Source organism: Bombina bombina, chromosome 1, assembly GCF_027579735.1.
Source record: "Bombina bombina isolate aBomBom1 chromosome 1, aBomBom1.pri, whole genome shotgun sequence".
NCBI lineage: Eukaryota > Metazoa > Chordata > Amphibia > Anura > Bombinatoridae > Bombina > Bombina bombina.
In genome coordinates this window covers 140337903-140358041 of record NC_069499.1, presented here as the reverse complement: position 1 = coordinate 140358041, position 20139 = coordinate 140337903, and the positions used below count along the sequence as shown (strand labels likewise).

Here is a 20139-nt window from a genome sequence, read left to right as displayed (position 1 = left end):
GATATGAGTTTCTATATTTTCAGAATGTCCATTTTTATCAATCTGTTATGTGATATGGAAACTTTAATAAATAAAAAAAATCAGTGGATTCAGAGCATTGTCTCTCAAGAGTATCAAATAGGTTTCAGAGTAAGACCTCCTGTGAGAAGATTCTTTCTCTCTCACGTTCAAACAAATTCTGTGAAAGCTCAGTCTTTTCTGAAGTGTGTTGCAGATATGGAGCTTTCAGGGGTAATTATACCAGTTCCGCTTCAGGAACAGGGTCTGGGGTTTTATTCAAATCTATTCATTGTTCCAAAGAAAGAAAATTAATTCAGACCAGTTCTGGAGCAGAAGTTTTTGTTTTTGTAAGGGTCCTAACCTTCAAGATGGTGACTATAAGGACTATTCTACTTTTTGTTCAGCAAGGTCATTACATGTCCACAATAGACTTACAGGATGCATATCTTCACATTCCGATTCATCCAGACCACTCTCGGTTTCTGAGATTCTATTTTCTAGACAAGCATTACCAATTTTTCGCTCTTCCATTTGGCCTAGCAACAGCTCCAAGAATCTTTTTGAAGGTTCTCGGTGCCCTTCTATCTGTAATCAGAGAGCAGGGTATTGCGGTGTTTCCTTATTTGGAAGATATCTTGGTACTAGCTCAGTCATTACATTTAGCAGAATCTCACACAAATCAACTAGTGTTGTTTCTTCAAAGACATGGTTGGAGGATCAATTTACCAAAGAGTTTCTTTATTCCTCAGACAAGGGTCACCTTTTTTAGGTTTCCAGATAGACTGTGTCCATGACTCTGTCTTTAACAGACAAGAGACATTTGAAGTTGGTTTCAACCTGTCTAAACCTTTAGTCTTGATCATTCCCTTCAGTGGCTATGTGCATGGAAGTTTTAGGTCTGATGCTCGTTTTCATATGAGACCTCTGCAGCTTTGCATGCTGAATCAATGGTGCAGGGACTATACTCGGATATCACAATTGATATTCTTAAATCCCAAAACTCAACTCTCTCTGACTTGGTGGTTAGACCATCATTGTATTGTTCAAGGGGCCTCTTTTGTTCATCCTTCCTGGACTGTGGTCTCTACAGGTGCAAGTCTTTCAGGTTGGGGATCTGCCTGGGGGTCTCTGACAGCACAAGGTATTTGGAATCCTCAAGAGGCGAAGTAACCAATAAATATTTTAGAACTCCATGCTATTTTCAGGACTCTTCAGGCTTGGCCTCTATTAAAGAGAGAACCATTCATTCGTTTTCAGACAGACAATATCACAACTGTGGCATATGTCAATCATCAGGGCGAGACTCACAGTCCTTTAGCTATGAAAGAAGTGTCTCGGATACTTTCTTGAGCGAAATCCAACTCCTGTCTAATTTCTGCGATACATATCCCAGGTGTTGACAATTGGGAAGTGGATTATCTCAGCCGTCCGTCTTTCCATCCAGATGTGTTTTGTCAGATTGTACAGATGTGGGGTCTTCCAGAAATAGATCTGATGGCTTCCCATCTAAACAAGAAACTTCCCAGGTACCATTCCAGGTCCAGGGATCCTCAGGCAGAGATGGTGGATGTGTTAGCAGTTCCTTGGTTTTACCTCTAGTTCTTCTTCCAAGGGTGATCTCCAAGATCATAATGGAACAATCGCATGTGTTTCTGATAGCACCAGCATGGCCTCACAGATTTTGGTTTGCGGATCTTGTCCGGATGTCAAGTTGCCAACCTTGGCCACTTCCTTTAAGACCAGACCTTCTGTCTCAAGGGACGTTTTTCCATCAGGATCTCAAATCACTAAATTTGAAGGTATGGAAATTCAGTACTTAGTCATAGAGGTTTCTCTGACTCAGTCATTAATACTATGCTACAGGCTCATAAGTCTGTTTCAAGGAAGATTTATTATCAGGTTTGGAAAAAGTATTTCAGTAACACTTCTAGTCTATTCGTTGTTTTTTCTGGTTCCAGGAAAAGTCAGAAAGCCTCTGCCATTTCTTTGGCATCTTGTTTAAAGCTTTTGATTCACAAAGCTTATTTGGAGGCGGGGCAATCTCCGCCTCAGAGGATCACAGCTCATTCTACTAGATCAGTTGCCACTTCTTGGGCTTTTAAGAATGAAGCTTTGGTGGATCAGATTTGCAAAGCAGCAACTTGGTCTTCTTTGCATACATTTACTAAATTTTACAATTTTTATGTATTTGCTTCTTCTGAAGCAGTCTTTGGTAGGAAAGTTCTTCAGGCAGCTGTCTCAGTTTGATTCTTATGCTTATGATTTAAGTTTTTTTCTTGAGATTCATAAGAAAAACTAATTTTTTTTGGATTTAATTTCTCAGCAGAAATAGCTGTTTTTTTTTTTTATCCCTCACTCTCCTCACACAAGAGTCCATGAGCTAGTGACTCTTTTGTCGTCTTCCACATCTTGGGTATTACTATCCCATACGTCACTAGCTCATGGACTCTTGCCAATTACATGAAATAAAACATAATTGATGAAAGACCTTACCTGATAAATTCAACTTTGCGCCTCCTGGTAGGAATGTATATCTCATACGTCACTAGCTTATGGACTCTTGCCAATATAAAAGAAATTAATTTATCTTACATAAATTATGTTTTTTACTGTTAAACTACAGCAGTAGCTGACAAATAATGAATATACATTGCCATATGTGTCCTTATTTAATTAAACATTTATGTTTATTGTCTTTTAAATGTCCCTACAAACAAAGGCCTAGATTTGGAGTTTTGCGGTAGCCGTGAAAACCAGCGGCTCCTAACGCTGGTTTTTAACGCCCTCAGGTATTTGGATTCAGTGATTAAAGGGTCTAACGCTCACTTTCCAGCCGCGACTTTTCCATACCGCAGATCCCCTTACGTCAATTGCGTATCCTATCTTTTCAATGGGATCTTTCTAACGCCGGTATTTAGAGTCGTGGCTGGAGTGAGATTTAGAACTCTAACGACAAGACTCCAGCCGCAGAAAAAAGTCAGTAGTTAAGAGCTTTTTGGGCTAACGCCGGTTTATAAAGCTCTTAACTACTGTGCTCTAAAGTACACTAACACCCATAAACTACCTATGTACCCCTAAACCGAGGTCCCCCCTCATCGCCACCACTCGATTAAATTTTTTTAACCCCTAATCTGCCGACCGCCACCTACGTTATACTTATGTACCCCTAATCTGCTGCCCCTAACACCGCCGACCCCTATATTATATTTATTAACCCCTAATCTGCCCCCCTCAACGTCGCCTCCACCTGCCTACACTTATTAACCCCTAATCTGCCGAGCGGACCGCACCGCTACTATAATAAAGTTATTAACCCCTCATCCGCCTCCCTCCCGCCTCACTAACCCTATAATAAATTGTATTAACCCCTAATCTGCCCTCCCTAACATCGCCGACACCTAACTTCAAACATTAACCCCTAATCTGCCAACCGGAGCTCACCGCTATTCTAATAAAAATTTTAACCCCTAAAGCTAAGTCTTAACCCTAACACTAACACCCCCCTAAGTTAAATATAATTTAAATCTAACGAAAAAAATTAACTCTTATTATATAAATTATTAATATTTAAAGCTAAATACTTACCTGTAAAATAAACCCTAATATAGCTACAATATAAATTATAATTATATTGTAGCTATTTTAGGATTAATGTTTATTTTACAGGCAACTTTGTATTTATTTTAATCAGGTACAATAGCTATTAAATAGTTAAGAACTATTTAATAGCTAAAATAGTTAAAATAATTACAAAATTACCTGTAAAATAAATCCTAACCTAAGTTACAATTAAACCTAACACTACACTATCAATAAATTAATTAAATACAATATCTACAAATAAATACAATGAAATAAACTAACTAAAGTACAAAAAATAAAAAAGAACTAAGTTACAAAAAATAAAAAAATATTTACAAACATTAGAAAAAAATTACAACAATTTTAAACTAATTACACCTACTCTAAGCCCCCTAATAAAATAACAAAGCCCCCCAAAATAAAAAAATGCCCTACCCTATTCTAAATTACAAAAGTTCAAAGCTCTTTTACCTTACCAGCCCTTAAAAGGGCCCTTTGCGGGGCATGCCCCAAAAAATTCAGCTCTTTTGCCTGTAAAAAAAAACATACAATACCCCCCCCAACATTACAACCCACCACCCACATACCCCTAATCTAACCCAAACCCCCCTTAAATAAACCTAACACTAAGCCCCTGAAGATCTTCCTACCTTATCTTCACCACGCCGGGTTCACCGATCGATCCAGAAGAGCTCCTCTGATGTCTTGATCCAAGCCCAAGCGGGGGGCTGAAGATGTCCATGATCCGACTGAAGTCTTCATCCAAGCGGGAGCTGAAGAGGTCCATGATCCGGCTGAAGTCTTCATCCAAGCGGGAGCTGAAGAGGTCCATGAACCGGCTGAAGTCTTCTATCAAGCGGCATCTTCAATCTTCTGTTCCGATCAGCCAATAGAATGCGAGCTCAATCTGATTGGCTGATTGGATCAGCCAATCGGATTGAACTTGATTCTGATTGGCTGATTCCATCAGCCAATCAGAATATTCCTACCTTAATTCCGATTGGCTGATAGAATCCTATCAGCCAATCGGAATTCGAGGGACGCCATCTTGGATGACGTCCCTTAAAGGAACCGTCATTCGGGAAGTCGTCGGTGAAGATGGATGTTCCGCGTCGGCGGGATGAACATGGATCCGGAAGAAAGAAGATTGAAGATGCCGCTTGATAGAAGACTTCAGCCGGTTCATGGACCTCTTCAGCTCCCACTTGGATGAAGACTTCAGCCGGATCATGGACCTCTTCAGCTCCCGCTTGGATGAAGACTTCAGTCGGATCATGGACATCTTCAGCCCCCCGCTTAGGCTTGGATCAAGACAACGGAGGAGCTCTTCTGGATCGATCGGTGAACCCGGCGTGGTGAAGATAAGGTAGGAAGATCTTCAGGGGCTTAGTGTTAGGTTTATTTAAGGGGGGTTTGGGTTAGATTAGGGGTATGTGGGTGGTGGGTTGCAATGTTGGGGGGGGTATTGTATGGTTTTTTTTACAGGCAAAAGAGCTGAATTTTTTGGGGCATGCCCCGCAAAGGGCCCTTTTAAGGGCTGGTAAGGTAAAAGAGCTTTGAACTTTTGTAATTTAGAATAGGGTAGGGCATTTTTTTATTTTGGGGGGCTTTGTTATTTTATTAGGGGGCTTAGAGTAGGTGTAATTAGTTTAAAATTGTAATATTTTTCTAATGTTTGTAAATATTTTTTTATTTTTTGTAACTTAGTTCTTTTTTATTTTTTGTACTTTAGTTAGTTTATTTCATTGTATTTATTTGTAGGAATTGTATTTAATTTATTTATTGATAGTGTAGTGTTAGGTTTAATTGTAGATAATTGTAGGTATTTTATTTAATTAATTTATTGATAGATAGTGTAGTGTTAGGTTTAATTGTAACTTAGGTTAGGATTTATTTTACAGGTAATTTTTGTTATTATTTTAACTAGGTAACTATTAAATAGTTCTTAACTATTTAATAGCTATTGTACCTGGTTAAAATAAATACAAAGTTGCCTGTAAAATAAATATTAATCCTAAAATAGCTACAATGTAATTATAATTTATATTGTAGCTATATTAGGGTTTATTTTACAGGTAAGTATTTAGCTTTAAATAGGAATAATTTATTTAATAAGAGTTAATTTATTTCGTTAGAATAAAATTATATTTAACTTAGGGGGGTGTTAGGGTTAGGGTTAGAATTAGCTTTAGGGGTTAAAAAATTTATTAGAGTAGCGGTGAGCTCTGATCGGCAGATTAGGGGTTAATATTTGAAGTTAGGTGTCGGCAATGTTAGGGAGGACAGATTAGGGGTTAATACTATTTCTTATAGGGTTATTGAGGCGGGAGTGAGGCGGATTAGGGGTTAATACATTTATTATAGTAGCGCTCAAGTCCGGTCGGCAGATTAGGGGTTAATAAGTGTAGTTAGGTGGAGGCGACGTTGGAGGCGGCAGATTAGGGGTTAATAAATATAATATAGGGGTCAGCGGTGTTAGGGGCAGCAGATTAGGGGTACATAGGGATAATGTAAGTAGCGGCGGTTTACGGAGCGGCAGATTAGGGGTTAAAGAAAATATGCAGGTGTCAGCGATAGCGGGGTCGGCAGATTAGGGGTTAATAAGTGTAAGGTTAGGGGTGTTTAGACTCGGGGTACATGTTAGGGTGTTAGGTGCAGATGTAGGAAGTGTTTCCCCATAGGAAACAATGGGGCTGCGTTAGGAGCTGAACGCGGCTTTTTTTTTCAGCTCAAACAGCCCCATTGTTTCCTATGGGGGAATCGTGCACGAGCACGTTTTTGAGGCTGGCCGCGTCCATAAGCACCGCTGGTATCTAGAGTTGCAGTGGCGTTAAATTATGCTCTACACTCCCTTTTTGGAGCCTAACGCACTGAAAACCCTGCCATTCTGTAAACTCTAAATACCAGCGGTATTTAAAAGGTGCGGGGGGAAAAAAGCACGCATAGCTAACGCAACCCCTTGGCCGCAAAACTCCAAATCTAGGCCAAAATGTCCACTTATCTGTCAAAATGTCTATGACCTCTTTTTGAAAACTAAGAAGTAACATTCTACCTCCAGCTCTCTTCACTTTTTTCTCTGTTAATTAGGGCCACATTTGTTTTGGCCTACAGAGTTTTAGGCAGTGAAAAGAGCTATATGGGCTTTGCTTTTGTTGTTTTTAATAAAAGAACCACCAATGTTTTGTTTTTTATTCACTTACACTGTCATGTGTTTCATTGAAAATATTTATGTATCTCGCGGCTTCTTGCCCTTTTCATAACCGATTATAGTTGAGTGATTGTTACAGAGTAAAATATAGTATGGTATTTTAGTGTTTACTGCTGGGCACCTTGGAGGAGAGAATGAAAATAGGAAAATTTACATACATATATATATATAATATATATATATATATGTGTGTGTGTGTAAATATATATTTGTGTATGTATGTATGTATGTATATATATATATATATGTATGTATATATGTGTATGTATATATGTATATATATATATATATATATATATATATATATATATATATATATATACACTGTGTGCAGAATTATTAGGCAAATGAGTATTTTGACCACATCATCCTCTTTATGCATGTTGTCTTACTCCAAGCTGTATAGGCTCGAAAGCCTACTACCAATTAAGCATATTAGGTGATGTGCATCTCTGTAATGAGAAGGGGTGTGGTCTAATGACATCAACACCCTATATCAGGTGTGCATAATTATTAGGCAACTTCCTTTCCTTTGGCAAAATGGGTCAAAAGAAGGACTTGACAGGCTCAGAAAAGTCAAAAATAGTGAGATATCTTGCAGAGGGATGCAGCACTCTTAAAATTGCAAAGCTTCTGAAGCGTGATCATCGAACAATCAAGCGTTTCATTCAAAATAGTCAACAGGGTCGCAAGAAGCGTGTGGAAAAACCAAGGCGCAAAATAACTGCCCATGAACTGAGAAAAATCAAGCGTGCAGCTGCCAAGATGCCACTTGCCACCAGTTTGGCCATATTTCAGAGCTGCAACATCACTGGAGTGCCCAAAAGCACAAGGTGTGCAATACTCAGAGACATGGCCAAGGTAAGAAAGGCTGAAAGACGACCACCACTGAACAAGACACACAAGCTGAAATGTCAAGACTGGGCCAAGAAATATCTCAAGACTGATTTTTCTAAGGTTTTATGGACTGATGAAATGAGAGTGAGTCTTGATGGGCCAGATGGATGGGCCCGTGGCTGGATTGGTAAAGGGCAGAGAGCTCCAGTTCGACTCAGACGCCAGCAAGGTGGAGGTGGAGTACTGGTTTGGGCTGGTATCATCAAAGATGAGCTTGTGGGGCCTTTTCGGGTTGAGGATTGAGTCAAGCTCAACTCCCAGTCCTACTGCCAGTTTCTGGAAGACACCTTCTTCAAGCAGTGGTACAGGAAGAAGTCTGCATCCTTCAAGAAAAACATGATTTTCATGCAGGACAATGCTCCATCACACGCGTCCAAGTACTCCACAGCGTGGCTGGCAAGAAAGGGTATAAAAGAAGAAAATCTAATGACATGGCCTCCTTGTTCACCTGATCTGAACCCCATTGAGAACCTGTAGTCCATCATCAAATGTGAGATTTACAAGGAGGGAAAACAGTACACCTCTCTGAACAGTGTCTGGGAGGCTGTGGTTGCTGCTGCACGCAATGTTGATGGTGAACAGATCAAAACACTGACAGAATCCATGGATGGCAGGCTTTTGAGTGTCCTTGCAAAGAAAGGTGACTATATTGGTCACTGATTTGTTTTTGTTTTGTTTTTGAATGTCAGAAATGTATATTTGTGAATGTTGAGATGTTATATTGGTTTCACTGGTAAAAATAAATAATTGACTTGGGTATATATTTGTTTTTTGTTAAGTTGCCTAATAATTATGCACAGTAATAGTCACCTGCACACACAGTTATCCCCCTAAAATAGCTATAACTAAAAACAAACTAAAAACTACTTCCAAAACTATTCAGCTTTGATATTAATGAGTTTTTTGGGTTCATTGAGAACATGGTTGTTGTTCAATAATAAAATGAATCCTCAAAAATACAACTTGCCTAATAATTCTGCACTCCCTATATATATATATATATATATATATATATATATATATACACACACATAGGTGGCCCTCGGTTTACGCCGGTTCAATTTGCGCCGTTTCAGAATAACAACCTTTTTTTTCAGTCATTTGGAAAGCAATGCACTAATTAAAATAGTAGGTGGAGCTGTCCGCTTGTTTTGCAGCAAAGTTATGCAACTTAACAGCCTTAAATGGTTCTGTGTACACAGATCAGACCAGATCTATCGAGCAAAATTTAGCAGCCACTTCCCTATTATCTTCCTGTCCAGCAGCTTCAGGTGAGGGTGCCTAACTGCCTATTAATCACTGCAGATTGAAATGCATAGAATAGGTGCAGACCCAATATTATCTAACATGCTAACAATGCAGAGAACTGTTTGCAGAAAAAAGCAAGTAAAAAAAACGTATTTGTTCATTGAACTTAGTTTGATGATGATGCAGTCTGTTGTGTAATTATTTTATTAGGTGATGTTTAGCAAATGTTTTTGTTCATTAAATTTGGTTTGATGATGATACAATCTATATTATGAGTTTTATAATGCTGTTTAGCATTTAAAGTCTTCATTTCAAAGCTTTAAAAATAATGTATTAGGTGTTACTTATGACAATTTTGAGAGGGGCCTGGAACCTAACTCCCTCACTTCCCATTGACTTACATTATAAACTGAGTTTCAATTTACAACAGTTTCGATTTACAACCATTCCTCCTGGAACCTAGACCCGGCATAAACTGAGGGCTACCTGTATGTATGTATGTATGTATGTGTATATATATATATATATATATATATATATATATATATATATGTATATATATATATATATGTATATGTACAGTTGTGCTCATAAGTTTACATACCCTGGCAGAATTTATGATTTCTTGGCCATTTTTCAGAGAATATGAATGAAAGCACAAAAACCTTTCTTTCACTCATGGTTAGTGTTTGGCTGAAGCCATTTATTATCAATCAACTGTGTTTACTCTTTTTAAATCATAATGACAACAGTAACTACCCAAATGACCCTGATCAAAAGTTCACATACCCTGGTGATTTTGGCCTGATAACATGCACACAAGTTGACACAAATGGGTTTGAATGGCTATTAAAGTTAACCATCCTCACCTGTGATCTGTTTGCTTGTAATTAGTGTGTGTGTATAAAAGGTCAATGAGTTTCTGGAATCCTGACAGACCCTTGCATCTTCAACAGTTCAACTACCTTTTCCCGCAGATCCTTTGACAATACTTTTGCTTTCCCCATGACTCAGATTCCATAAACGTCAGTGCAGCACTGGATGAAAGATGCAAGGGTCTATCAGAAGTCCAGAAACTCATTGACCTTTTATACACACACACTAATTACAAGCAAACAGATCACAGGTGAGGATGGTTACCTTTAATAGCCATTCAAACCCCTTTGTGTCAACTTGTGTGCATGTTATCAGGCCAAACTCACCAGGGTATGTAAACTTTTGATCAGGGTCATTTGGGTAGTTTCTGTTGTCATTATGATTTAAAAAGAGTAAACACAGTTGATTGATAATAAATGTGTGTGTATATATATATATATATATATATATATAAATATATATATATATATATATATATACTTACTGTATATATATATATATATATATATACTTACTGTATATATATATATATATATATATATGTATGTATGTGTATATATTGAAGAAATACAAGTGAAAAACCTATATTAGATGGAAAGTCCTTCTAGGATGAGATCTTGCCTAGTTTTTATAGGACATTAAAGGAACAGTAAAGTCAAAATTAAACTAAGAATTGACTGGATAGAGTATGACATTTTAAACAACTTATCAATTTACTTCTATTATCAATTTAGTTAGTTCTCTTGTTATCCTTTGTTAAAGAATAATCCTAGGTGAGTTCAGGAGTTTGCACGCGTCTTTTTAGCAATCTGACAACTGTGTTTACAACATTGTTTATTGTAGTGTTATACAATGTTGCATAGACTGCTAAAGACATGTGCACACTCCTAAGCTCCTATCAGCCTATCTAGATTTATTCTTTAACAAAGGATGGGAAGAGTACAAAGCAAATTTGATAATAAAAGTATAATGAAAAGTTGTTAAAAATTGCATGCTCTGTCAAAATCATTGATGTTTACTTTTGGCTCTACTGTCCCTTTAAGTGAAAGAGTAAGAAGTCCTAGTTTACAGAAAAGGGTGATTGATATAGATGGATTATGCTTCCAGTAAAATAGTCACATTTATTTATTTATTTATTTATTGCTTTTTAAGGAAAAGCAATGAAGAAATGGGTGGAATCTATAGCAAAGATTATCAGAAGGAAAAAACAAGTGCAAGCAAATGGAATGAGCCACAACATCACATTTGAGAGCCCTCCTCCTCCTATTGAGTGGCACATAAGTCGTGCTGGCCAGTGCGAGACCTTTGACCTCATGACTCTGCACCCGATAGAGATCGCCCGTCAGCTGACTCTGATAGAGTCTGAACTGTACAGGTATGGGGATTTTTATCATTAAAACATATACTTTTAATATTTGGTGAATAGGTCCTACTTGTGGGACTTAAAATTGCTTTGATACATTAAAATATATTCCAGAGATTTAGTTTGTGAACATTCAGAATTGAGTGCGTGCTGAGAAATCCCAGAAATCTTTAGTAGATCTCATGAACAGCTGTAATAATGTTTCTAATATAATAGATTTTTTTTAAAGGTCTTTTTTTTACATAGAAATGGTTAGGTGATATTTTCTAGTCATCAGTTTCAAGTGCTTCAACATTTGTGTATCTTGTCCCTTTAAAGTGAAGGTCAATTTTGATGAATTAGTGCCCGGTTTTTAATAATCCTATTAAAAACAAGGGCACTTTAATTCATCAAAATTGACATTTCACTCGTTTTCTTCAAAAACGTACCTTTTAATCCTGGCAGCTGCTCCAGCACTTCCTCGGCCCGTTGCAAGCCGTTTTCGCGGGTCCAAAATGACTAATCCGGCTTGCTCCCATCACGGCATTGCATCAGGCCAAGATTCCCCCAGGGGGAAGCTGTGATTGGAGGAAGCTGGATTCGTCATTTCTGACGTCTGCAGAGGCTTCCGACGGCCGTGGGAATCGCTGGAGCGGCTGCCATAATGAAAAGTTCTCTAAATAAGGGTAAGTAATTAAATTTGTATAGGTGACTAAATTGATTTGTTACGTATATTCCCAAGTATTTTATGGTTTGTTTGGCCCACTTCATAGAGAAGTTGAGCTCTATGATCTTCTTTGTTTGGTGGGGCAATACAATGGGGATAGCCTCACATTTATCTTGATTGATCTTGTAGCCTGAGATAGCAGCGAAGTTATCTAAGAGTTGGTATAGATTGGGAAGTGAAATAAGCGGCTTGGTGATAGTCAATAAAATATCATCAGCAAATAGAGTCAATTTATATTCAGTGGACCGAATTCTAAATCCCGAGATGTCTGGTGAACCTCTAATCCGGGCCGCTAAGGCAAACAAGAGAGGCGATAGAGGGCATCCCTGTCTAGTCCCGTTTAATATGGGGAAAACTTTAGATTTATGACCTGTTGCTGTCACTTGTGCAGTGGGGTTGGAATAGATTGCTTCAAAAGGCGGTAATAAAAGGTCCCCCAAATCCCATATGTTGAAGCACCAACAGTAAATATCTCCAGTCAATCCTATCAAACGCCTTCTCTGCATCCAAAGATAGGAGCAGAGAAGGCGTTTTGGTCTCATATAAATAATGAATGGAGTCAATTATATGCCTAATATTATCTGGGGCCTCCCTATCCTTTATGAAACCAACCTGATCAGGGTGTACTAGAGTGGGCAATATCAACTTGAGACGGTTAGCAAGAATTTTAGTAAAGATTTTGAGGTCTTGGTTGATGAGAGAAATGGGACGATAATTTGAACAAAATTCTTGCCAGAGTTCTTACCAGGTTTGGGTATAACCACGATTTTAGCCGCTAATAATTCTGAGGGGATAGGGTGTCCCTCCAAAATATGATTAAAAAAATTAATTAGGTGGGGCACTAACATGGGCTTAAATAATGTATAATATTTCCCTGGGAACCCGTCTGGACCTGGAGCTGTGCCTCTATTAATTTTTTTTATGGCCATAGAGACCTCTAAAGGTGAAATCTGTGCGTTTAATAAGTCCCTGTCCTTCTCTGATAATTTATTTAGGTTAGCCTCTGTGAGAAATTCTATAGAGAAGCACTTTATATGAGGAGTGTGTGTGACCTTCCTACCATCATATAGTTCCCCGTAGAAGTCGGCAAAAGTGTCAACAATTTCCTGGGGATGGGAAATTGGGATTCCCTTTGCGTTTATTATAGTTGAGATGGCCGAAGCCTTACATCTCTCACAGATCTTGTGGGCTAAGAATTTGTTGGGTTTATTGGCAAAGATATAGTATTGTGTCTTTAATCTCAAAATTCCTTTAATCGCCATAGAGTTCAAAATACCATTTAATTTATCCCGCTTCTTGTTCAGGTCTCTTAAAGTAGTTCGGTTTTGAGTGCGTTTATCTTGAGTTTCTAGGGATTTGACTTAATTTTGATGTTGTGATATCATGGTTTTGTTATGTAGGTGTAGGCAAGATTTATTTTGGATCAGAAGTCCTCTCATTAATGTGTGCTGCCCAAATAGTCAAAGGATTAGGAGTGGTATGATAGTTAATGTTCCAGAACTCAGTTAGTAAGTCACTGGTTTTATCCAAAATGGTCTTATCACGGAGTGAACTTGGGTCAAAAGTCCACGTTCTAGCCCTCTTAAAATCCTGAAACCCATCTAAAAGGATCGATATTGGGGAGTGGTCAGACCATCATGTGAACGTGTGAATTTCAGGAACTAGCACAAGTGGAAGCAGAATCTGGCTAACTAGTATATAATCTATTCTCGTATAAGATGAAGATGGGACGCTGAATAGAATGTAGTGTCGCCATACAAAAATTTCCAGGTGTCAGTTAACGTGTGAGGACATAACATATCCTGAATAGATCCGACCGCTCTATTATGTCGAAGTTGTCTATTAGTTATCTTAGTATTTGCCTCGGGTAAGATAGGTGAAATATTAATGTTAAAATCCCCTGCCAGGACGATCCTATATTGGGTCCAGTTTGTTAATAAGTGGGAAATATTTTTAAAAAATGCCTGCTGATTATCGTTAGGGGCATATACATTGCAAAAAATATCGGAATCGTCCAGTTGCCCTTTCACTATTAAATATCTACCCTCTGGGTCTGATAGAGTAGATTTCTCCAACATAGGTGTGTCCGGTCCACGGCGTCATCCTTACTTGTGGGATATTCTCTTCCCCAACAGGAAATGGCAAAGAGCCCAGCAAAGCTGGTCACATGATCCCTCCTAGGCTCCGCCTACCCCAGTCATTCTCTTTGCCGTTGTACAGGCAACATCTCCACGGAGATGGCTTAGAGTTTTTTAGTGTTTAACTGTAGTTTTTATTATTCAATCAAGAGTTTGTTATTTTAAAATAGTGCTGGTATGTACTATTTACTCAGAAACAGAAAAGAGATGAAGATTTCTGTTTGTATGAGGAAAATGATTTTAGCAACCGTCACTAAAATCCATGGCTGTTCCACACAGGACTGTTGAGAGCAATTAACTTCAGTTGGGGGAACAGTGAGCAGTCTCTTGCTGCTTGAGGTATGACACATTCTAACAAGACGATGTAATGCTGGAAGCTGTCATTTTCCCTATGGGATCCGGTAAGCCATGTTTATTACGATCGTAAATAAGGGCTTCACAAGGGCTTATTAAGACTGTAGACTTTTTCTGGGCTAAATCGATTCATTATTAACACATATTTAGCCTTGAGGAATCATTTTATTTGGGTATTTTGATATAATAATATCGGCAGGCACTGTTTTAGACACCTTATTCTTTAGGGGCTTTCCCTAATCATAGGCAGAGCCTCATTTTCGCGCCGGTGTTGCGCACTTGTTTTTGAGAGGCATGGCATGCAGTCGCATGTGAGAGGAGCTCTGATACTTAGAAAAGACTTTCTGAAGGCGTCATTTGGTATCGTATTCCCCTTTGGGCTTGGTTGGGTCTCAGCAAAGCAGATACCAGGGACTGTAAAGGGGTTAAAGTTCAAAACGGCTCCGGTTCCGTTATTTTAAGGGTTAAAGCTTCCAAATTTGGTGTGCAATACTTTTAAGGCTTTAAGACACTGTGGTGAAAATTTGGTGAATTTTGAACAATTCCTTCATGTTTTTTCGCAATTGCAGTAATAAAGTGTGTTCAGTTTAAAATTTAAAGTGACAGTAACGGTTTTATTTTAAAACGTTTTTTGTACTTTGTTATCAAGTTTATGCCTGTTTAACATGTCTGAACTACCAGATAGACTGTGTTCTGAATGTGGGGAAGCCAGAATTCCTATTCATTTAAATAAATGTGATTTATGTGACAATGACAATGATGCCCAAGATGATTCCTCAAGTGAGGGGAGTAAGCATGGTACTGCATCATTCCCTCCTTCGTCTACACGAGTCTTGCCCACTCAGGAGGCCCCTAGTACATCTAGCGCGCCAATACTCCTTACTATGCAACAATTAACGGCTGTAATGGATAATTCTGTCAAAAACATTTTAGCCAAAATGAACACTTATCAGCGTAAGCGCGACTGCTCTGTTTTAGATACCGAAGAGCATGACGACGCTGATAATAATGTTTCTGAAGGGCCCCTAACCCAGTCTGATGGGGCCAGGGAGGTTTTGTCTGAGGGAGAAATTACTGATTCAGGGAACATTTCTCAACAAGCTGAACCTGATGTGATTACATTTAAATTTAAGTTGGAACATCTCCGCATTCTGCTTAAGGAGGTATTATCCACTCTGGATGATTGTGACAAGTTGGTCATCCCAGAGAAACTATGTAAAATGGACAAGTTCCTAGAGGTGCCGGGGCTCCCAGAAGCTTTTCCTATACCCAAGCGGGTGGCGGACATTGTTAATAAAGAATGGGAAAGGCCCGGTATTCCTTTCGTCCCTCCCCCCATATTTAAAAAATTGTTTCCTATGGTCGACCCCAGAAAGGACTTATGGCAGACAGTCCCCAAGGTCGAGGGAGCGGTTTCCACTTTAAACAAACGCACCACTATACCCATAGAGGATAGTTGTGCTTTCAAAGATCCTATGGATAAAAAATTAGAAGGTTTGCTTAAAAAGATGTTTGTTCAGCAGGGTTACCTTCTACAACCAATTTCATGCGTTGTCCCTGTCGCTACAGCCGCATGTTTCTGGTTCGATGAGCTGATAAAGGCGGTCGATAGTGATTCTCCTCCTTATGAGGAGATTATGGACAGAATCAATGCTCTCAAATTGGCTAATTCTTTCACCCTAGACGCCACTTTGCAATTGGCTAGGTTAGCGGCTAAGAATTCTGGGTTTGCTATTGTGGCGCGCAGAGCGCTTTGGTTGAAATCTTGGTCGGCTGATGCGTCTTCCAAGAACAAGCTACTTAACATTCCTTTCAAGGGGAAAACGCTGTTTGGCCCTGACTTGAAAGAGATTATCTCTGATATCACTGGGGGTAAGGGCCACGCCCTTCCTCAGGATCGGCCTTTCAAGGCAAAAAATAAACCTAATTTTCGTCCCTTTCGTAGAAACGGACCAGCCCAAAGTGCTACGTCCTCTAAGCAAGAGGGTAATACTTCTCAAGCCAAGCCAGCTTGGAGACCAATGCAAGGCTGGAACAAGGGAAAGCAGGCCAAGAAACCTGCCACTGCTACCAAGACAGCATGAAATGTTGGCCCCCGATCCGGGACCGGATCTGGTGGGGGGCAGACTCTCTCTCTTCGCTCAGGCTTGGGCAAGAGATGTTCTGGATCCTTGGGCGCTAGAAATAGTCTCCCAAGGTTATCTTCTGGAATTCAAGGGGCTTCCCCCAAGGGGGAGGTTCCACAGGTCTCAGTTGTCTTCAGACCACATAAAAAGACAGGCATTCTTACATTGTGTAGAAGACCTGTTAAAAATGGGAGTGATTCATCCTGTTCCATTAAGAGAACAAGGGATGGGGTTCTACTCCAATCTGTTCATAGTTCCCAAAAAAGAGGGAACGTTCAGACCAATCTTAGATCTCAAGATCTTAAACAAGTTTCTCAAGGTTCCATCGTTCAAGATGGAAACCATTCGAACTATTCTTCCTTCCATCCAGGAGGGTCAATTCATGACCACGGTGGATTTAAAGGATGCGTATCTACATATTCCTATCCACAAGGAACATCATCGGTTCCTAAGGTTCGCATTCCTGGACAAGCATTACCAGTTCGTGGCGCTTCCTTTCGGATTAGCCACTGCTCCAAGGATTTTCACAAAGGTACTAGGGTCCCTTCTAGCTGTGCTAAGACCAAGGGGCATTGCTGTAGTACCTTACTTGGACGACATTCTGATTCAAGCGTCGTCCCTTCCTCAAACAAAGGCTCACACGGACATAGTCCTGGCCTTTCTCAGATCTCACGGATGGAAAGTCAACGTGGAAAAGAGTTCTCTATCTCCGTCAACAAGGGTTCCCTTCTTGGGAACAATAATAGACTCCTTAGAAATGAGGATATTTCTGACAGAGGCCAGAAAAACAAAGCTTCTAGACTCTTGTCGGATACTTCATTCCGTTCCTCTTCCTTCCATAGCTCAGTGCATGGAAGTGATCGGGTTGATGGTAGCGGCAATGGACATAGTTCCTTTTGCGCGCATTCATCTAAGACCATTACAACTGTGCATGCTCAGTCAGTGGAATGGGGATTATACAGACTTGTCTCCGTAGATACAAGTAAATCAGAGGACCAGAGACTCATTCCGTTGGTGGCTGTCCCTGGACAACCTGTCACAAGGGATGACATTCCGCAGACCAGAGTGGGTCATTGTCACGACCGACGCCAGTCTGATGGGCTGGGGCGCGGTCTGGGGATCCCTGAAAGCTCAGGGTCTTTGGTCTCGGGAAGAATCTCTTCTACCGATAAATATTCTGGAACTGAGAGCGATATTCAATGCTCTCAAGGCTTGGCCTCAGCTAGCGAGGGCCAAGTTCATACGGTTTCAATCAGACAACATGACAACTGTTGCGTACATCAACCATCAGGGGGGAACAAGGAGTTCCCTAGCGATGGAAGAAGTGACCAAAATCATTCTATGGGCGGAGTCTCACTCCTGCCACCTGTCCGCTATCCACATCCCAGGAGTGGAAAATTGGGAAGCGGATTTTCTGAGTCGTCAGACATTGCATCCGGGGGAGTGGGAACTCCATCCGGAAATCTTTGCCCAAGTCACTCAGCTGTGGGGCGTTCCAGACATGGATCTGATGGCCTCTCGTCAGAACTTCAAAGTTCCTTGCTCCGGGTCCAGATCCAGGGATCCCAAGGCGGCTCTAGTGGATGCACTAGTAGCACCTTGGACCTTCAAACTAGCTTATGTGTTCCCGCCGTTTCCTCTCATCCCCAGGCTGGTAGCCAGGATCAATCAGGAGAGGGCGTCGGTGATCTTGATAGCTCCTGCGTGGCCACGCAGGACTTGGTATGCAGATCTGGTGAATATGTCATCGGCTCCACCTTGGAAGCTACCTTTGAGACGAGACCTTCTTGTTCAGGGTCCGTTCGAACATCCGAACCTGGTTTCACTCCAGCTGACTGCTTGGAGATTGAACGCTTGATCTTATCGAAGCGAGGGTTCTCAGATTCTGTTATCGATACTCTTGTTCAGGCCAGAAAGCCTGTAACTAGAAAGATTTACCACAAAATTTGGAAAAAATATATCTGTTGGTGTGAATCTAAAGGATTCCCTTGGGACAAGGTTAAGATTCCTAAGATTCTATCCTTCCTTCAAGAAGGATTGGAAAAAGGATTATCTGCAAGTTCCCTGAAGGGACAGATTTCTGCCTTGTCTGTGTTACTTCACAAAAAACTGGCAGCTGTGCCAGATGTTCAAGCCTTTGTTCAGGCTCTGGTTAGAATTAAGCCTGTTTACAAACCTTTGACTCCTCCTTGGAGTCTCAATTTAGTTCTTTCAGTTCTTCAGGGGGTTCCGTTTGAACCCTTACATTCCGTTGATATTAAGTGATTATCTTGGAAAGTTTTGTTTTTAGTTGCAATTTCTTCTGCTAGAAGAGTTTCAGAATTATCTGCTCTGCAGTGTTCTCCTCCTTATCTGGTGTTCCATGCAGATAAGGTGGTTTTACGTACTAAACCTGGTTTTCTTCCAAAAGTTGTTTCTAACAAAAACATTAACCAGGAGATTATCGTACCTTCTCTGTGTCCGAAACCAGTTTCAAAGAAGGAACGTTTGTTGCACAATTTGGATGTTGTTCGCGCTCTAAAATTCTATTTAGATGCTACAAAGGATTTTAGACAAACATCTTCCTTGTTTGTTGTTTATTCCGGTAAAAGGAGAGGTCAAAAAGCAACTTCTACCTCTCTCTCTTTTTGGATTAAAAGCATCATCAGATTGGCTTACGAGACTGCCGGACGGCAGCCTCCCGAAAGAATCACAGCTCATTCCACTAGGGCTGTGGCTTCCACATGGGCCTTCAAGAACGAGGCTTCTGTTGATCAGATATGTAGGGCAGCGACTTGGTCTTCACTGCACACTTTTACCAAATTTTACAAGTTTGATACTTTTGCTTCTTCTGAGGCTATTTTTGGGAGAAAGGTTTTGCAAACCGTGGTGCCTTCCATTTAGGTGACCTGATTTGCTCCCTCCCTTCATCCGTGTCCTAAAGCTTTGGTATTGGTTCCCACAAGTAAGGATGACGCCGTGGACCGGACACACCTATGTTGGAGAAAACAGAATTTATGTTTACCTGATAAATTACTTTCTCCAACGGTGTGTCCGGTCCACGGCCCGCCCTGGTTTTTTTAATCAGGTCTGATAATTTATTTTCTTTAACTACAGTCACCACGGTACCATATGGTTTCTCCTATGCAAATATTCCTCCTTAACGTCGGTCGAATGACTGGGGTAGGCGGAGCCTAGGAGGGATCATGTGACCAGCTTTGCTGGGCTCTTTGCCATTTCCTGTTGGGGAAGAGAATATCCCACAAGTAAGGATGACGCCGTGGACCGGACACACCGTTGGAGAAAGTAATTTATCAGGTAAACATAAATTCTGTTTTGTGTATAAAATTTAGTGATGAATGAATAAGGTTGGAGACTCCTCTCTTCTTGACATCCGTTGTGGCATGATAATGTTTGGGAAAAGCCCTAGACCAGTACCCGGGGACCTTAGTGTGTATGAGATGAGTCTCCTGTAAAAAGAGAACATTGGCTTGGAGTTTGTTATAGTAGGTCATAGCTACCCTGCGTTTAACATCAGTGTTTAATCCTCTCACATTGTGAGAAACCAAGAGTATCTTAGGCATCAGTAGTGTAAGTTGTATGTGAATGTATGACTTCAGGAGTGAACCACACCCCATACTTTATAAAAAAGAACAGAACAC

At 40.1% G+C, this 20139-nt stretch overlaps 1 protein-coding gene across 1 annotated transcript in view; it reads left to right on the top strand.

The window, feature by feature from the left end:
* The window catches only part of SOS2 (SOS Ras/Rho guanine nucleotide exchange factor 2), a 355579-nt gene that overhangs the window by 227118 nt on the left and 108322 nt on the right, over positions 1 to 20139 (top strand). The window contains exon 14 of the mRNA XM_053697641.1: positions 10964 to 11186. Within this exon, the coding sequence (XP_053553616.1) occupies positions 10964 to 11186 (223 nt within the window). The remainder of the gene's footprint in view (positions 1 to 10963; positions 11187 to 20139) is intronic.